The sequence below is a fragment of the Anastrepha ludens genome, chromosome X (assembly GCF_028408465.1).
Source record: "Anastrepha ludens isolate Willacy chromosome X, idAnaLude1.1, whole genome shotgun sequence".
Lineage (NCBI taxonomy): Eukaryota > Metazoa > Arthropoda > Insecta > Diptera > Tephritidae > Anastrepha > Anastrepha ludens.
This window is the reverse complement of record NC_071503.1, coordinates 41,804,785-41,821,662: the sequence shown is the minus strand read 5'-3', so window position 1 is coordinate 41,821,662 and position 16,878 is coordinate 41,804,785. Positions and strand designations below refer to the sequence as shown.

At 41.5% G+C, this 16,878-nt stretch overlaps 1 protein-coding gene across 1 annotated transcript; it reads right to left on the bottom strand.

The window, feature by feature from the left end:
• Positions 1–14,369: 14,369 nt before the first annotated feature.
• Positions 14,370–15,587, bottom strand: LOC128869978 (uncharacterized). Its single transcript, XM_054112573.1, has one exon. The coding sequence runs from the start codon at positions 15,585–15,587 to the stop codon at positions 14,370–14,372; it is 1,218 nt and encodes a 405-aa protein (XP_053968548.1).
• Positions 15,588–16,878: the final 1,291 nt, after the last annotated feature.

Below are 16,878 nucleotides of genomic sequence, written 5' to 3'. Positions count from 1 at the left end.
GTGCTGGGCCCGATCCTATGGAATGTACTATATGATGGGGTACTGCAACTCCCAATGCCGAGGGAAGTGCAAATAATAGGATACGCAGACGACATTGCGTTAACCATAGTCGCCAAAACAATCCCTCAGATTCAGAGTATCTGCAGCGAGGCCACAACGAAGGTCAAACAATGGCTAACGGCGGTTAAACTACAGCTAGCAGGGCAAAAAACAGAAGCAGTTCTCATTACGAGTAGAAAAAAGTTAGAAACGACCACACTAAACATTGATGGGTTTAACGTCACAACACAAGCGGCACTACGATATTTGGGTGTAATGATCGATGCTCGACTAAGCTTCAAGGAGCACATTAAAAAAGCATGCGGAAAGGCAGCCATGGTGACGGCGGCACTGTCAAGAATCATGGCCAACATCGGTGGTCCCACTCAGAGTAGAAGAGCGCTCCTGCCTAAAGTTACCCAGTCTACACTCATGCATGCAGCACCCATATGGGGTAAAGCCCTGATACAGAAAACATACGCGAAGAAGGCGGAAATAGTTTTTAGACTTATTTCCCTTAGAGTTGCCTGTGCTTTCAGGACAGTGTCGTTTGAAGCAGTATGTGTCATATCGGGTATCATGCCACCAGATATAATGGCCTCTGAACTGGGTAGAGTGTACGACAAAGCCAAAAGCCTAAACAGGAGATTAACGGCGGAAGAGCGTAAAGAAGAAAGACTGGGGAGCATAACTGAGTGGCAAAATCGCTAGGACCTAGCGACAAAAGGAAGATGGGCGCATAAGCTTATCAGAAGCGTACAGGCTTGGGTTGAGAGAGGACATAGTGACACAGATTACTACCTCACACAGTTCCTGACGGGGCATGGATGCTATAGAGAGTATCTCCAAAGACTCGGCCACGAGGACGCAGCTGACTGCTCGCTCTGCGGCAACGGTAGTGAGAACGTGGAACATGTGTTCTTCTCCTGCCCGAGATACCCATCTGAAAGAATGTGCATTGAAGAAATCATAAAAGAAAAAATAACCCCAGGCAACATTGTAGATCACATGCTGCGGTCGAAGTTGGTGTGGGCCAAGATGAGAGAATGGTCCGCAAATGTGTTACAGGAACTGCGAAAAAAGGAATGGGAACGCAGTAAAGAAAGAAGACAAAGAAATAATGAAGGGTAGACGGAGAGAGAGATATAAGTGAAGAGCCATAATGGCTAGCTTGGCACTGCGATGCAATGCTTAAACGGCGGTACCGCAGGGCAAACTAAAGCTACAGAAGTCGGAGTTAGGGTTTAGTACGTAGGTGTACTGTTTCGCAAGTCCAGTTTAGTAGTAATGCTCACTGTGCGTGGTCCCGAATGAGGTGCACCCTTAGCGATCAGTATGAATCGTGCATGCCATCTATATTGTAGGTATCTATGTAAGATTCCCCCTTCGGATAAAAAAAAAAAAAAAAAATGCCATCTACCTGTGTCCCTGGTAGTGAAGCGTTATCTATAAAGGATTGTGATTTGGGAATTCAATAAATAACAGACAGACATAAAATATATGTGAACTGTTTAGCGCTGTTCATAACAACAGCACAATGCTGTGCCTATGAGCACAGAATGTTAATGCAATGAGATGGTGCAAATGTTACTGTAAGCTTTTTTTAGTACAATTGAGATTTGAAAGATTTGAAGTAAGGGAATTTAGCACACCGAGTTTATAGACACCACACTGAGTTTTGCCAACACAAAAATTGAAAACACCACACATCTTTCACCTCAACACACAACACATTTCTCACCTCGTCATTAAACGAATTAAATTTTTTCTACTTTCGTATTTTTGAATTATAAGCGAATACGAAAAATTTATTACACAAATTTTTATTTCAATTACATTAAAAAAAAACTAATTAAAAAAAAAATTATAAAAAAAAAGTTGGCGCCGGGAACTGATATCGAGTCTAACATGTGGCGAGGAAAAATAAGCGGTGCGTTTATTTCTTCGACTGCTTATTTTTTTACCATTTTGTTACTTTTGAAATGAGAAGCGGATACATAAAATTTATTACAAATTTTTTTACTATTACATTAAAAACAAAAATTTTACAAAAGAAAAAAAAAAAAATTGGCACCGAGAATTGATGCCGAGTCACATGGGGAAGATAAATACGCAGTGCGTTTATTTCTGCGCCTGAGTTGTGAACCAAGGTTTTGTGCATGCGCGCGACGCGAATTAATTTTAATAAAGTTCTGAAAGTAATTCATGAAGTTTTTCATTACATACATACATACATAAATGAACGTATACTCTATATGTACATAAATGATGGTATATGACAATATACAATACATTATATATATGTACATATCAATAGGAGGTATTGTATTTGCATTCAGAAAAAAGGAACGGTTTAAGATAAATCAGCACTTATTTTATATTGTATGTCAATTTATAGTTTATGTATTCGACACCATTTACATACATAAGTATGTATGTACATTTGTATATGAAAAACAATAATGCACAAGCGTAAGAACATCATCTTCCTTTCATACATATGTACATATGCATGTATGCCCAATAACCTTGACTTATGTACATATGTACACATGTCACAGCACATCACATTCTAACAAGAAATCAAATACACATACACCCTAGTGAACGACTTTCTTCCTAACGAGTGCAAAAACAATTCTGCTCTATGTATGTATATATACCCACTTTATGTCCTAGCATATATACATACATATATACCTACTTGCCTTCTAAACTTCCTACAAAATAATTGTATTCATATGTTACTACATCCATGCACGTTCATACATTCATGCATATAGTATGCGCGAGCACAGCGCTCCCTTCTTGCTTCCGTGTACTTTTGTCTTCCACCAATCGATATTCCTAATATTGTACTTACAAAAACACAATACTTTGATAGACGCAAAAGCAACAGCAAGCGCAACGCGATGGCCGCTTTGCCACCACCACACATTCTAAAATGTTCTAGAACACAACAAAAACACATACCTCACATGCGCATGTCGCCCAAAGCTAAAATCTAAGCCTAGCGACTACAAAAACAAAATACATTCGTAGACGCAGTCGCAGCGGCCATGATTCTATCAGCGACGGCGCTGAACAATTTAGAACAAAAACAAAAAGTTCATTCATAAGTTCGAGCTCATATTTCAATTTCATTCATAAAACGAGCCGCCCATATGCCAATTTTCGCGACCATTCGAAAATAGTCAATATTGAAATATTTCGCGTGGAATTATTTGCCAATATTTGATAAATCTTGAATTTTTGTCATGTCGAGTGGCCGCGGCTCCATATGTATGTATGCACCCTTATATGTATGTAAATATGTCTTCTAACTGTTCGACAGTCGCGAGTTAATGCGACTTAGATTCCTTGAACAAATCCAGCGAATCACACATTTCTGTCCGCAAAGCCGCATATATATACCCTATGATCGAAAAGTACCGGAAATGTTGAAATAAAATATAACAGAGTTAAATTTCAGGCAAATTTATATTATCTCCTTCAAAATATGATCCATCTGAAGCAACACACATGTGCCAACGTTTAACCCAGTCCTCCAAACAGCCCCGGTATGCCGACATGGCCTTCAGCTCCTTCAGCTCCTTCGTCGTATTCTCTTTGATCGGTGCGATGGCGCGTTATCATAACGCAAAACCAAGAACTGTTTGCTCACATTTCCTGCCGTTTGCAACATACAGCATCTCTCAAAGGCTTCAAAACGGATAAATAATATTCTTTATTGACTGTCTGGCCCGATGGAAGGTACTCGTGGTGGACTATGCCTTGGCATTCGAAGAAAACAGTCAACATCACCTTCCCGGTTCTTTTTGCTCATAGGGTATACATATCCCATCTTTTCACTGACGGACAAGAAGACGGTCGCAGTTGTTGTTTTTTATATGCGTACATTTTGCGTTCGTTGAAGGCTTGTATACACGTATTTATATATATTTACATATATACATATGCGTGTATCCGCGTTTGGCTTTCTGGATGCATACATGGATATTAGAACATTTTCTCATCAATATGTGTATGTAAGTAGTTCAGATTTGACTAAAGAGATTAAATATAGGAATGCATATTCATATGGCTTTATGGCTGTTTTACATATAAATCAATTCAAAAGAAGTATGAATAATGTTTTATAGAAAATAAATTTCTAAATAACAGGTATTATAAAAACCTGAATACACTATTTTAAATCAATTCTAATTAAACCAAATACAAAAAATTAAATAAAAATATCGAACAAAGAAAACTACTGTGTACAGGACTTGAACCTGAGTCAAATGTGGAACGATGTACTGCATACACGACACGTCACTAGTGCACTAAACTATAATTACTAATGAACTTTTCTAAATCACTCATTTATTCGATTCGCAGTTTTATATGCACATATTCTGCGTTAGTTGAAAGTTTGTATGCGTAATTATATGCATATGTATGTGTGTATGCGCGTTTGGCTTTCTGGACGGATATTAGAATGATATTTTCTCATCAATATAATTTGGATTTGATAAAAGAGATTAAAGACATATGTACATATTTTCTGTTTTGTTTGATTTATATAAAAATCAGCTCACATCCAGTATGAACTATTTTACACCGAAACGAAATTTCCATTTATGAAATACAAAAAAAACAGTATTTCAAAGAAATTTTAATTAAAATAAACTCAAAAATTTTACCAAGCTTTCCTGGTTTGAATTGTAAAAAAAAATGTGCAAGGAAAAAAATATGACTTCAGGACTTGAACCTTAATTAAATACGTGCCAAAAAACAAAACGAATCATTCCGCCGACTTTAGCTTCTGCACCACAAATTAACTGCCGCGCGACCTTCTTAATCGCAAATTTATTCGCTTCGCTGTGGGCATGAAATAAGTCGATTTCTTTAGTAGTGTGGCGAAAAATCTTATGAAATTCCTTAGTAGTGTGGTAAACGAAGAAAAAATCCGAATTTCTGTCCTAGCGTGGTAAGTAAATATAGAAACCCTCCACTCGCGTCACTCGCGTGGTAAATATCTGCAATCCCCCACTAGTGAGGAAAGTTGAATTTGAAAATTCCTTGGTATGAATCTACAAATTAGTACTCGAAAAAAGCTTATTTAACATTTGCTCCTTCTCATTGCATTAACATTCTCTGGTTGAAGGGAATTCAACAAAGTTTTACAGAGCACCAGACAGACAGACAGACATAATATATGTATATAATTTTGGATAATTTGGAAAAAATTGAAATATATAGGTCATACTAAAAAGCTAACTAACATTCTTTGCTTCTAATCACCAACAAATTCTTATCGACTGCTGCTAAATTTACATAATTTAGTCCCTTACTGTTAACCTTTCGTGAAAAATGTGTCTGTGGTGATAAGTCTTTGCGAAACGAGTACCCCTCGAAATTCAATACGTTCCTGTCATTGAGACGTCTCTATACATTAAAGTTATCTGGAGAATAGTGTGAATTGTCACGGGCTACGTATAGTGTGAATTGTCAAAAATGAAGTCTAACCACCGCCGGGGTGTAGTGAAACTTTTAACAGAGCTGATTACAGCGAATTCTCTCTTTAGTATATTTGCTATTGGAGTGGAAAATCATGTGAATCAGCCTTCCACGATCTTGTTAGCAAGATTAAACCCGGGGTGGAAGCTGACGAGTACGCAATGGGCGTGTTCGTGGACATGGAGGGGGCTTTTGATAATGCCACTTTCGGCTCGATATGTTCTTCTGCCGAACGACACGGAGTTAATCAAACCATTGTAAAATGGATATATTCCATTATCTCTGAGAGGCTGTTAACCGCTGGTGGAGCAGTGACGAACAAATCACAGTCAGGGCCAGGCAGGGATGTCACCAAGGAAGTGTTCTTTCTCCGTTGCTGTGGTGCTTCGTCGTAGACTCTCTACTAGCGGAGATGCAGGAACTCGGTTTTCATGTCCAAGCATATGCGGACGATGTCTGTGCGCTAACATCGGATAAATCCTTAAGGAGGCAGTGCAAATGATTCTTGACAAAATCGATGACTGGTGCATGAGAGAAGGTCTTTCCGTTAATTCGAACAAACCAACCATAGTCTTGTTTACGAGAAAACGGAAATTGGATGAAGTTAGTCTTCCAACACAAAAAGGTATAACACTTGGTTGTTCCGATAAGAAGCGGACTTGGGAGACTCACGTTTCACTGAAGGTGAATCGCGAGTTGAGGATTTTCAGCAATGCCGCAGAGCCTTTGGAAAAACCTAGGGTATGAAACCTGCTGTGGTCCTATGGATATACACAGCGCTTATCAGACCAATCATCATTTACTCTTCTGTGGTATGATGGCGACGGAGCATGGTTAAGTCCACAATCCGGGAACTACACAGGCTACAAAGAAGTGTATGTTTATGCATCACGGGTGCCATGAGTACAACTTGTGGTCATGCCCTAAATGCCATGCTTGATTTGCTCGCCCTGGATCTTAAGATAGAACAGGAAGCAATAAAAGCAATGTGTAGACTGCATAAATATGGTTTCTGGCACGAAGACGGAACTTCGGGACACAGAGAAATCTTTAGGTAGCTATCTGAGCAGTATCCTCGGTTTTTGGCACCTAAAGACGACCTGATACCCACAGCTTCATTTGGAAGGAAATTTGATGTCAGATTTAAATTGCGTGATGAATGGTGCAATATAGAATGCATGCTGGGAGGTTTGATGGATATTTTCTTTACCGATGGGTCCAAGAATGAAATAGGGTCTCGAGCCGGATGGTACTTAAACGTACTTTCGTTTAAGTATCACTATACTATGGGGGAAATGGCAACTGTTTTCCAAACAGAAGTTTTTGCCATCCTGAAAGAAGCCAAATGGATAATCGAGAGGAGAAGGAACGGGAAACAGATTGCAGTTTTCAGTGATAGTCAGGCTGCACTGAAGGCCCTCGAGAACCCAAACAAAGACAGGCAAGACAAAACAGACATGTACTTATATGGGTTCCGGGACACTCCGGTGTTCAACGAAACGAAATCGCCGACGAATTGGCCAACCGTGAATCAGCGGTGCCCCCAGAGCTAATAATCGGAATCAGTTCCGCTGGAATCATGAATTGGATCAGCGATTATGTAGGCAATCTACATAAAGAGCGATGGTCCGGTCTAGAACGCTGCAGAACTGCAAAGTGTTTTGTGACAAGTCCGAACAGAAAACTGTCAAACTTTCTACTAAAACTTAGAAGGAAAGACGTTCGTTTGATGGTCGGTATCATTACAGGACACAACCCATGGGGTCAGTATATGACCACCATCGGAATCATTGAGGACCCAGTGTTCTGTCATGCTTGGAGGAGGCGGATAGCACTGAGCACTTTCTCTGTGAGTGTCCTGCCTTTGCTATCTCTGTCTCTATTATTTCCTATCTGTTTCTCTGATACTTTCCCCTTGTCTCCTTGACTATCTACCCCCTTTCCAGAGCTTTAAATACAATGGGCTTTTTTAGCCTGAGTGTTTTAGGAGCCACCAAATCTGCTGGTGTTCCTTGGCTCGACCTTTTCAAATTTAAAAACTTCAAATATTGGCTCTGCACAGTTTTTGGCTTCTGTATGAAATCAATTTGACGAATAGCCGACGACAGTTTGCAAGGAATTTGCTTGCGCAATTGCTATGTTGTCTTGATATTTCAATTTCAATTTATATTTTCAAAAAATTTTAGTATACCCTGATAGATTGAAGATATATGTATTTGAAAGCACCAAAGTTTATTTTCGAAGTGAAATTCTTAGGCATCGATGAACGAGCGATAATGGAGAGTAAAATTTCAAGGCCATGCAACGTTTTGGGCATTTTCGTTCCGCGAGAGAGAAAAACGATGTAACGTAGAGGAAAATAGAGAGGGGGCTATACCTTATATATATCCTAGATACACTTTAGGCTATTTTTCCTTAGCATTTCCTTGTGGTTGCTAATTTGTTGTGTGAAATAACAATGCCTACTTTTTGGCGCTTGTTTGTTGGTTAAACTCGTAGGAAATATATTTTTGGTGATTACTTTTTGGCGTTATATTTCCATGATGCCTACTGGTTGGGGCTTTTTTGGTCCCAATTTTTTTAGCGTTTTTTTCGGTGCCTACTTTTTGGCGTTTATTTTCGTTTTCTGGCTAGTGCTTGTGCGTACTATAAAGTACTATCCATTCCGGCGTCGGATTTATTGGTATTGCCTTGCGGTAATTTGTGCAGTTGCTGCGTTTCTGGAATCGCTGCGTTTGTGCGGGTGATAAACGCTCGGAGTAGTGCGCGTGCCTGGAATTTAGAACAATGTATATTTGAGAATTTTTGGCAAACTATAATGTTGTTTTTAATGAAACTTGGTGGAGATGTTAGTGAGGTGTTAAGGAACACTCTTTATAACTTTAAATTATTCGCGAAATAATAATTTTTGATTATTTGCATTCAAAATGCCCTCGGGAACTTCACTGTAAATTGCCACATTACACTCTATATTTTTTAACATTTCACTAAAATTCACCAAATATAAACTCACACGCGTGTTTTTACTGATTTTTATGCTAATATTCGAATTATTTCTATTAAAATTAAATGCAAATTCATTTGCCCATGCAATCACTTTCCAACTTTAAACGCGAATAAGAAGAAGATTGGAATGACAACAGTATGGTGTTGCCGGATGCCTGCAAATGAAAACAAAAATTAAGTACTTGAGTTTAGTGTTAATGATGGGGATGGTGTTATTGTGCCTCCTTACTACATACACGCATATGACGCTTTAATTTGAGGTTCAATGGTTTTAACACGGAAAGGAGTTTTACGCAAAAATACTGTGGACTGCGTAGCTGGAGTTGGACTGATGAGGATTATTTTTTTGAAGCGCGGCCGAAGGCCGCCCACGCAAAAAGGAGTTCTACGCAAAAATACTGTGGATTGCGTAGCCGGAGTTGGACTGATGAGGGTTATTTTTTTGAAGCGCGGCCGAAGGCCGCCCACGCGAAAGGAGTTCTACGCAAAAGTACTGTGGATTGCGTAGCCGGAGTTGGACTGATGAGGGTTATTTTTTCGATGCGCGGCCGAAGGCCACCCACGCGAAAGGAGTTCTACGCAAAAGTACTGTGGATTGCGTAGCCGGAGTTGGACTGATGAGGGTTATTTTTTTGAAGCGCGGCCGAAGTAATACAAGTATTGGTTTTATTATGTTTAGGGATAGGCATAATTATCGCTTTTTTTCAGTCTTGGGGGAAGATGCCTTGGTTATATATGTTGTAGGATAAATTTACAAGCCTTTGTTTTATGGAAAATGGAGGGTTTTTAGTAGGGGGAAGCAATTTTATCGGAACCAGGGGTTTTCCCCGTCATTGTGATGATTGTGGAATCAAATTCTTCTATTGTAATGAAAGACTCAAGAAGGCGTGCATTAGAGCATAGAGTAGGACTGTGGTATTCTTCGACAATGGTTTTATTGGATAACTCAATGAAATGGGGTGAAACTGTGAGTTTTGAGATTTATTATACCACTCGAGTGCAAATTGTTCCGCAATGTCGACGCGGTTGTAAATTGGACATTTTGGTGATGTCGGCCCACATTTTTTTTTACTTTAAGTGGGTTTTATTTCTGCAGTGAGTTTCTGAAACGACTCTGCTTTTGCCGACTTTAGCTCTTTTCTAAACTTGGCATTGGCTTTTTTATAGCTTATAAAATTTTCTATGCTTCTATTGCGTTTTCAAAGGGCCCACAGAGATTGTTTCGTATTTCTTAACACTGATAACCAAAAGAAATAGAAAGTTTAGTAACTAATTTTCTCGTGTATGTTTGTGGTATAGCTATATGAGCTGCGGATCGTATAATTTTCTTTAATGGGGCTGCTTCTGAATTTATTATACATAGATTTTACATAGGTAACTAGCTAATGAACAAAACTTTGGCCAGTCTGGCTTGTCAGTAATTCATTTCGATTTTGGTTTTACAGCGTAAAAGGTAGGCGTAGACTATGTGGTTACTATTGGAAAGTGGTCGCTATTGTGATGATCGTCTAATGTAAGAGAGGAGAGTTTGGGAGCTATGAATGCAGAAGAAAAGACAATCTCTCTGTCGTTAAGGACAACCAGATTTTGGCGAGTATTACATCTTCGATTTCTCACCAAAATTTAAAATTAAAGTAAATTTAATGTTTGTTGATTTAATTTAAAAAGAAGAATTTAAACAAAATACATTACAAAATGACCTGTCATTATTGTATGTGCGTTTTAGTATATTTAAAACTATACAAATTTGATGAAAATTTTAACTAATTTTTTGATTCGAAATTAATTTAAGACGAGAATTCGTACAGCATACAAGTAATTTGGTATATTGATATATATTTATATCTATATATACATATAGTATGTTCGTTATGTTTGTGCAAAAGTTCATTTGCATCTCTAATTCTTATAGTGCTACATATGTGTGTGTATACGCACTACAGCAACCATTACCTACGCAGCACCTACGCAGCACTACTACAGCAACGCACTACAGCAACCATTACCTATGGTTACATGCAATATTTAGGGAGTAAATACCCGAATTCCTGCCTAGGTAGGTAGGTAGGTATAGTGGTTGTCGGTTGACACACCTAGGACTGCTGTAGGCCCATTGTGATACCACCAGGGCTGTCCCCTCTCCTCACTCTACATTGTCCTCATTGAACCAACCTGTGGCTTTAATATATTTAACAAGACTTGTTATTTTTACATTGGCTACTTCTGCCAACTTTTTCCTAAAATATTGAACCTTCTTCCATCCAGAGCCATGCACCCGCATAGAAAGTGTTCTATAGTCTTTTCTTCTTCAATATCGTTACAGCTTCTACAATAGTCGTTATAGGGCGCTCCCAGCCTACTGGCATGTCTGCCAATCAGACAATGCCCTGTTAGGACCCCGAGTAGATTTCTCATATTTTTCCTGTTTAGTTTTAACAGTCGGTTTGTGCGGCCCATGTTCCATTCCGGCCACGTCATTTTACTAGTTCTACAGGTCAAGGTCTGAGACCACAGCCTGTTGGCAGCACTGATAGTGTGTTTATCTATAAGCATCTTACAAGTTGCTAAGGGTATAGGAATGTCCGCTTTGTCTGGTTGGATCGGTAACGTGGTCCCCAATCTCGCTAATTCATCTGCTTTGCAGTTGCCTTCTATGTCTCTATGACCCGGCACCCAGAGCAGGTTTATTGCAAAGTACTGTGATAGTTCTGTCAAAACGTCGATACATTCTTTTACTGTCTTCGAGTTAATATTGGGCGATTTTAAAGCTTTCAGGGCCGATTGGCTATCTGAAAATATGTTTATATCCCTTGTGGAGAGGACACTTTTATTTAGGGCTAGCAGGCCCTCCCTGATAGCCAAAATTTCAGCTTGAAATACACTGCAGTGATCCGGCAACCGGAATGAGGTGTTGGCATACATTCCTTCAGAATAAATGCCTCCGCCTACTTGATCATTTAGCTTGGAACCGTCTGTATAGATGCTGATTCCGCTTTTATTGTCCATTACCCCATTGTCCCAATCTTCCCTCGTTGGGAAAGTTATGGTAAAGGATGTGTTTAAGTGCAACTCTACTGAGCTACAAAAGTCTGTCGCTTGATGTAGGAAGGGATATTCGTCTAGTATTCTAGCGTGACCCCTTCTGTTAGTGGCTAAGTTAGAAGATTCTCTTAGCCTAAGTGCCGATTTCGCCGCCAGCTGCTTGCTGTAGGCCTCAATCGGTAATAAATGCAGCATGACATTCATCGCTGCCGTGGGTGTAGTCTTTAGTGCCCCGCTTATGCAGAGACTAGCACCTCTTTGAATACTTTCTAGGCGTTTTACTGTTGTTCTTTTCTCGAGTATTGGCCACCAGACCAATGCACCGTATGTCATGATAGGCCGTACCACTGCTGTATATAGCCAGTGTACTATTTTTGGGGTTAGGCCCCATTTTGCCCCCACAATTCTTTTGCATGTATAGAGTGCTGTGGCTGCTTTTTTTACTCTCTCATTAATCGTTTGTTTCCTCGAGAGCTTCCTATCTAATATCAGTCCTAGGTAGCTCGCCTCTTCCCCAATTGATAGTGTGATACCCTCAAGAGTAGGGGGGCTTAGGACAGGTAACCTGTATTTCCTGGTGAACATGATTAGTTCTGTTTTGCTGGGATTTACCCCAAGACCACTCGATGCAGCCCACCGGCTTACATCGTTCAAAGCATTTTGCATTATATTGCAGAGGGTATCTGGGAATTTCCCTCTTATTAATATTGCAACATCGTCTGCGTAGGCCACTACGTGTATTCTCCTTTCCTCTAGATTCTTCAACAATTGATTCATTGCCAGAATCCACAGCAGAGGAGAAAGTACACCGCCCTGAGGGTTGCCCCTCCTGACGGATCTGCGTATCGTCGAGGGGCCCAACGTCGAAATTACTAACCTGCCTAGTAGCAACTGTTTAGTAAATTTCACAAGGCCCTCGGCGACACCCAAGTCAGTCATTGCGCTTGTTATGGCCTCCGGTAGGATGTTGTTGAAAGCGCCTTCTATGTCTAGGAAGGCTACCAGAGAATACTCTTTGTCCTCTATTGATTTCTCTATCTCTGAAACTAGTGAATTTAATGCTGTCTCTGTGGATCTACCTTTACAGTAAGCGTGTTGTGATCTCGCCAGTAGCGACGGGGTCAAGTTTTCCCTTATAAAGGCGTCTATTAATCGCTCTAGCGTCTTTAATAGGAATGAGGAAAGGCTAATAGGTCTGAAGTCTTTAGGCTTTGTATGCGAGCTCCTACCAGCCTTTGGTATGAAAACTACTTTGACTTCCCTCCATCTTAGGGGGACGTAGTTTAGTCGTAATGCTGCTCTGAATATGGTTATCAGCCATTGCATAATGTTGTCCAATGTTTGTTGTAGTTGCGCAGGGATTATCCCCTCTGATCCCGGTGTTTTATATGGATGGAAATTTTCTACAGCCCAAGTTATCTTGGCTTCTGTGACAATGTTGGGGATGTCGGTACCTAGTACCGCATCCGAAGTTGGAATATTGGCGGTTATCGCTTCCTCTAAGTTACCTGGGAAGTGGGTATTTAGTAATAGGTCTAATGATTCTTCGCTGGATTCTGTCCAGCTGGAGTCTGGCTTCTGAAGATACCCTATGGGTTGAGCAGACTTGGTTAGGATTTTCCTCAGTCGAGATGCCTCCACCGTAGTCTCGATCTCCCCACAAAAAGTTCTCCATGAAGACCTTTTTGCTTTTCTTATTTCTTTCTTATATATTTTTAATTTGTCATAGTATAGGTCCCATTCACATTCGCTTTGGGAGAGTTTGGCTCTATTGAATTGTTTCCTGCAATTCTTTTGTAGCTTTTTCAGTTCGGGTGTCCACCAGGGTGGCTTATTCTTCCCTCTATACCTGGCTGCCGGACAAGCCTTATGCAGGGCTTGGTTGCAGCAATTAGTCAGTCTATTGACCATATTGTCTAATGCCTCTATGCTAGAGGGGTTAAAGGGGGGATCCATGGGCAAACGTTCTGCTAGTTCTTGGGAATATCTTAGCCAGTTTGTTTTCCTATGGTTCCTAAATTTTAGTGCTTTAGGATGAATGACCTCTTCTTGGAGCGTGCATTCTATATATCTGTGATCAGAGAATGAATGTGCATTAAGTACCCTCCAATTCACTATTCTATCTATAATTGAGTCTGAGACTAACGTAATGTCAAGAACTTCCCGACGATTACGTACAATAAAGGTAGGCTCATTACCGCGATTGCAGAGCAATAATTTGGTACTCATAATAAAATTAAAGAGTGACTCACCTCGCTCGTTAATATCTGAACTACCCCAGGTAGTGTGATGGGCGTTTGCGTCGCCTCCCATAAGTAATATCTTGCCGCAGGCTTCGCTGTCCAGTATTAGCTCTTTTAACAGCTGCGATGGGACTGGATCCCCGTGTGCCATATAGAAGGACGATAGCCGGTACTTGTTACCATCTGTCTCCCAGCTTATCGTAGTTGTGTCTTTATTGCTATATTTATAAATCATAAATGTTGTTAGTTCTGTTTTTGCCATAATACAAGACCTTGATTTACCTTCACAGTCTGCTGTATACAGCTTATATTTCGGTGTCCTCAGCCCGCAGATGCGCCCTCCATTGATCCATGGCTCCTGAATGAGGACAAAATCAGGGTTGTCTGCTGCCATGCGATCAATTAGGGCTTGTGATGCTAGCTTACTGTGATGTAAATTTATTTGTAGAAGACGCATGGTTGACACTCTCTGAATCTTCCTGTGAGTCGCTCAAGAGCTCTTTTTCTGAGTATGTTGTACTCAAACCAGCTGTAAGCTCAGTTGTCGTACTTGTACAGTCTAGCTGTGAGCTCAGACCCTGACGAGCAGTATCCTTCCATGTCGATGCTTTCGACATCGCTTGAGGACTCCATAGGATCTTCCTCAGCGTCATTGGCCTCAATTTCTGAGGCCAATTGGTCGATGACATCAGCATCTGTTTTATAGGTTCTGACCTTAACCTTGCCAAAACCATAGTTTATCATACCTTCGCTTTTCGCCAAAGGTTCTAGAGAATCGTTTGTTAGTAACAGCATTACTTGCGTTGTGGCACGTTTCGTCACCACACCGTCTACTGTTACGGTATTGTCAAAGGCCTTGACAAATTTCCAGCTCCCCGTAGGAAGGCCTGGGTTGCATGCACTTATTATCTGCATGACTTGCTGTGGGTCAGAGGGTGTAGGGACCCAAACTCGTGCCCTCGGTCGAGACGGGATGTCTTTTTTGTCTACTACCACGAGCTTCGCTCCAGGGTAGACTTCCCCGATCTTCGCTATTGCAGTCTTGTATAGCTCCACCGATATTTCGTCGTCGCAGGCTATAATTTTAATCTGGCCTTGGTACCAGCCAGCGTCAGTGCATGATGGGGGCGGACCTGGATTGCTTAGTAGCACTTCCAGCGTTACGTTGGTCAGAGCGGCCTGCACCCATTTCCATTGGGCTCTGGGAATTCTTCCTTCGGGATCACCCTCATCCAGGACACCAATGATGATGCGATTGCGGGCCACTTCCGCAAACGTTTTATTAGGCGCTATGCCTCGATTTTTCGGTCTTTTCGCTGACGGTTTAACCTCTTCAGTAGACCTCTGTCTTTTGGTGGCAGCTGACGATGTGGTTGGCCTTTCGAGGGTGAAGTTAGGAAGAACCTTCTTCGCCCACTCTATCGACTCCCTTACCTCCTTCGTCAGCTCCTCCGTTGTTGGTGGAGATTCGTGCAGCCTTTTGAGTATCCTGGCGGCATTACGCCTCTCCGGGTACCCTGCTTTAGTTGGATCAGTGATCCTTACTGTCGGCCATTTTCCGGCAGGAGCACTGGCCTCGGTGCTACCTGTGGCAGTCTCTTCACCAGCTCTCCGCATAGCCACAGGACGTCGACTAATTGGTCTGGTTCCGATAACCACCGCAGGAGGTGCCGATGTACTGGGGCTAGGCTTAACCTCAGTCCCAGTGTCAGCGCTTGCCGCCGGCCCACTCTGACTAAGTTTGACTACAGTCATCGTGGTGGCAGATTGAGAGCTCGTTTTGAATGCTGCTCGCTTCTCGGAGCTTGCTGCCCCTTCTGATTTGTTTGTTCCTTTTGATTTTTGGTTTTTATCTTTTGAATTGTTCATTTGTTGGTCCCACGAGTGTCGGAGAAGAGATGTTCACCTGTGCATAGCTCCGAACTACACAGGCAAGGCTAGTTATTACGGAGGGCGCCAGGTATCCGTAAGCTCACGTTAGCGACTGGGCTACTTTTGAAAAGGGCCCCAGCCAGGCTGATCCTCGGCACGGGTCGCATGACACCTTGATCCGGCCCTTTACCTCACACCATGGTAAAACTCCATTTACAAATGCTGTACTATTAAGGAGTAACGAACACTTATCCGTGGAGTCTTACCTTAGCTAGCTACCTCCCAACTGAGTGCAGGATGAGAACTGTGGTACCTATTTCCAGCCGGCACCCTCGGGGAGGGTTCAGTGGAGGGGTTTTGCCGACCTGCCTAACAAATGCTAAAACAATTCTCTTTTGCATATGCGTGTTTTTTTTTTTGTGTTTTTTTGTTGAGGTGGTACAAAGCATTGAAAGCCGAAAAGTGTGAGACTTGCCTTTCGGCTCACCCTCTAAAAACCCACCCCAGCTCCGTTTCCCTCCCACCGCGGGACAACCGTTAATCATGACTTCGCGGGAGGGGGGAGCGGCCTATTACCAATTCTTGAAAATTTGCGCTGTGTTGTTCAGCGACGTCAACCGTCTAGTATCTTTTGACGGGAAGGAGATCAGCCTATTGCCTCTTCATGAAGATCTGCGCTGTTGTTCGGCGCGACGCAGTTTGGAGATTACTATTTTTGCCATATAGCATACAGCGGACCAATGTTCTTCTGACTCGATCATAATATCTGCTGGCTTCCCCATTCGAACGCAAATCGGCGATAGAAAAACAAAACATATTCTGCGTCTTCTACAGCTGGTGCGTTAAAGTAACAGTACGGGGCGTCTTCGAGCTGAAACCTATATAAATAGGATTTAAAGCACCCATGTGCCGTCAGTATTTGGGTCAGATAGTAGGCTAATTGTTTACGGTTAACCCGTTTGGTTATCATGGGAATCAAACGGTACGTCCAGCGTCCGTTCAGGGACGAACTCCTTTTTTTCCTGTCATGAGCGCAAGTTATGCTCTCTTGCTTCCTTGCGTACTGTCTGCCGTTTTGAAATAGCTTTGTTTTTGTTAACTTCAGCATATGCCTTTGGCATTAAATTGATTGGGAGTAGTTCTGCAAGGACCATAATGGCGTCTTCTGATACCG

Coding starts and splice junctions, on each gene's coding strand:
- LOC128869978 (XM_054112573.1), bottom strand. CDS start 15,587: ATGACTGTAGTCAAACTTAGTCAGAGTGGGCCGGCGGCAAGCGCTGAC.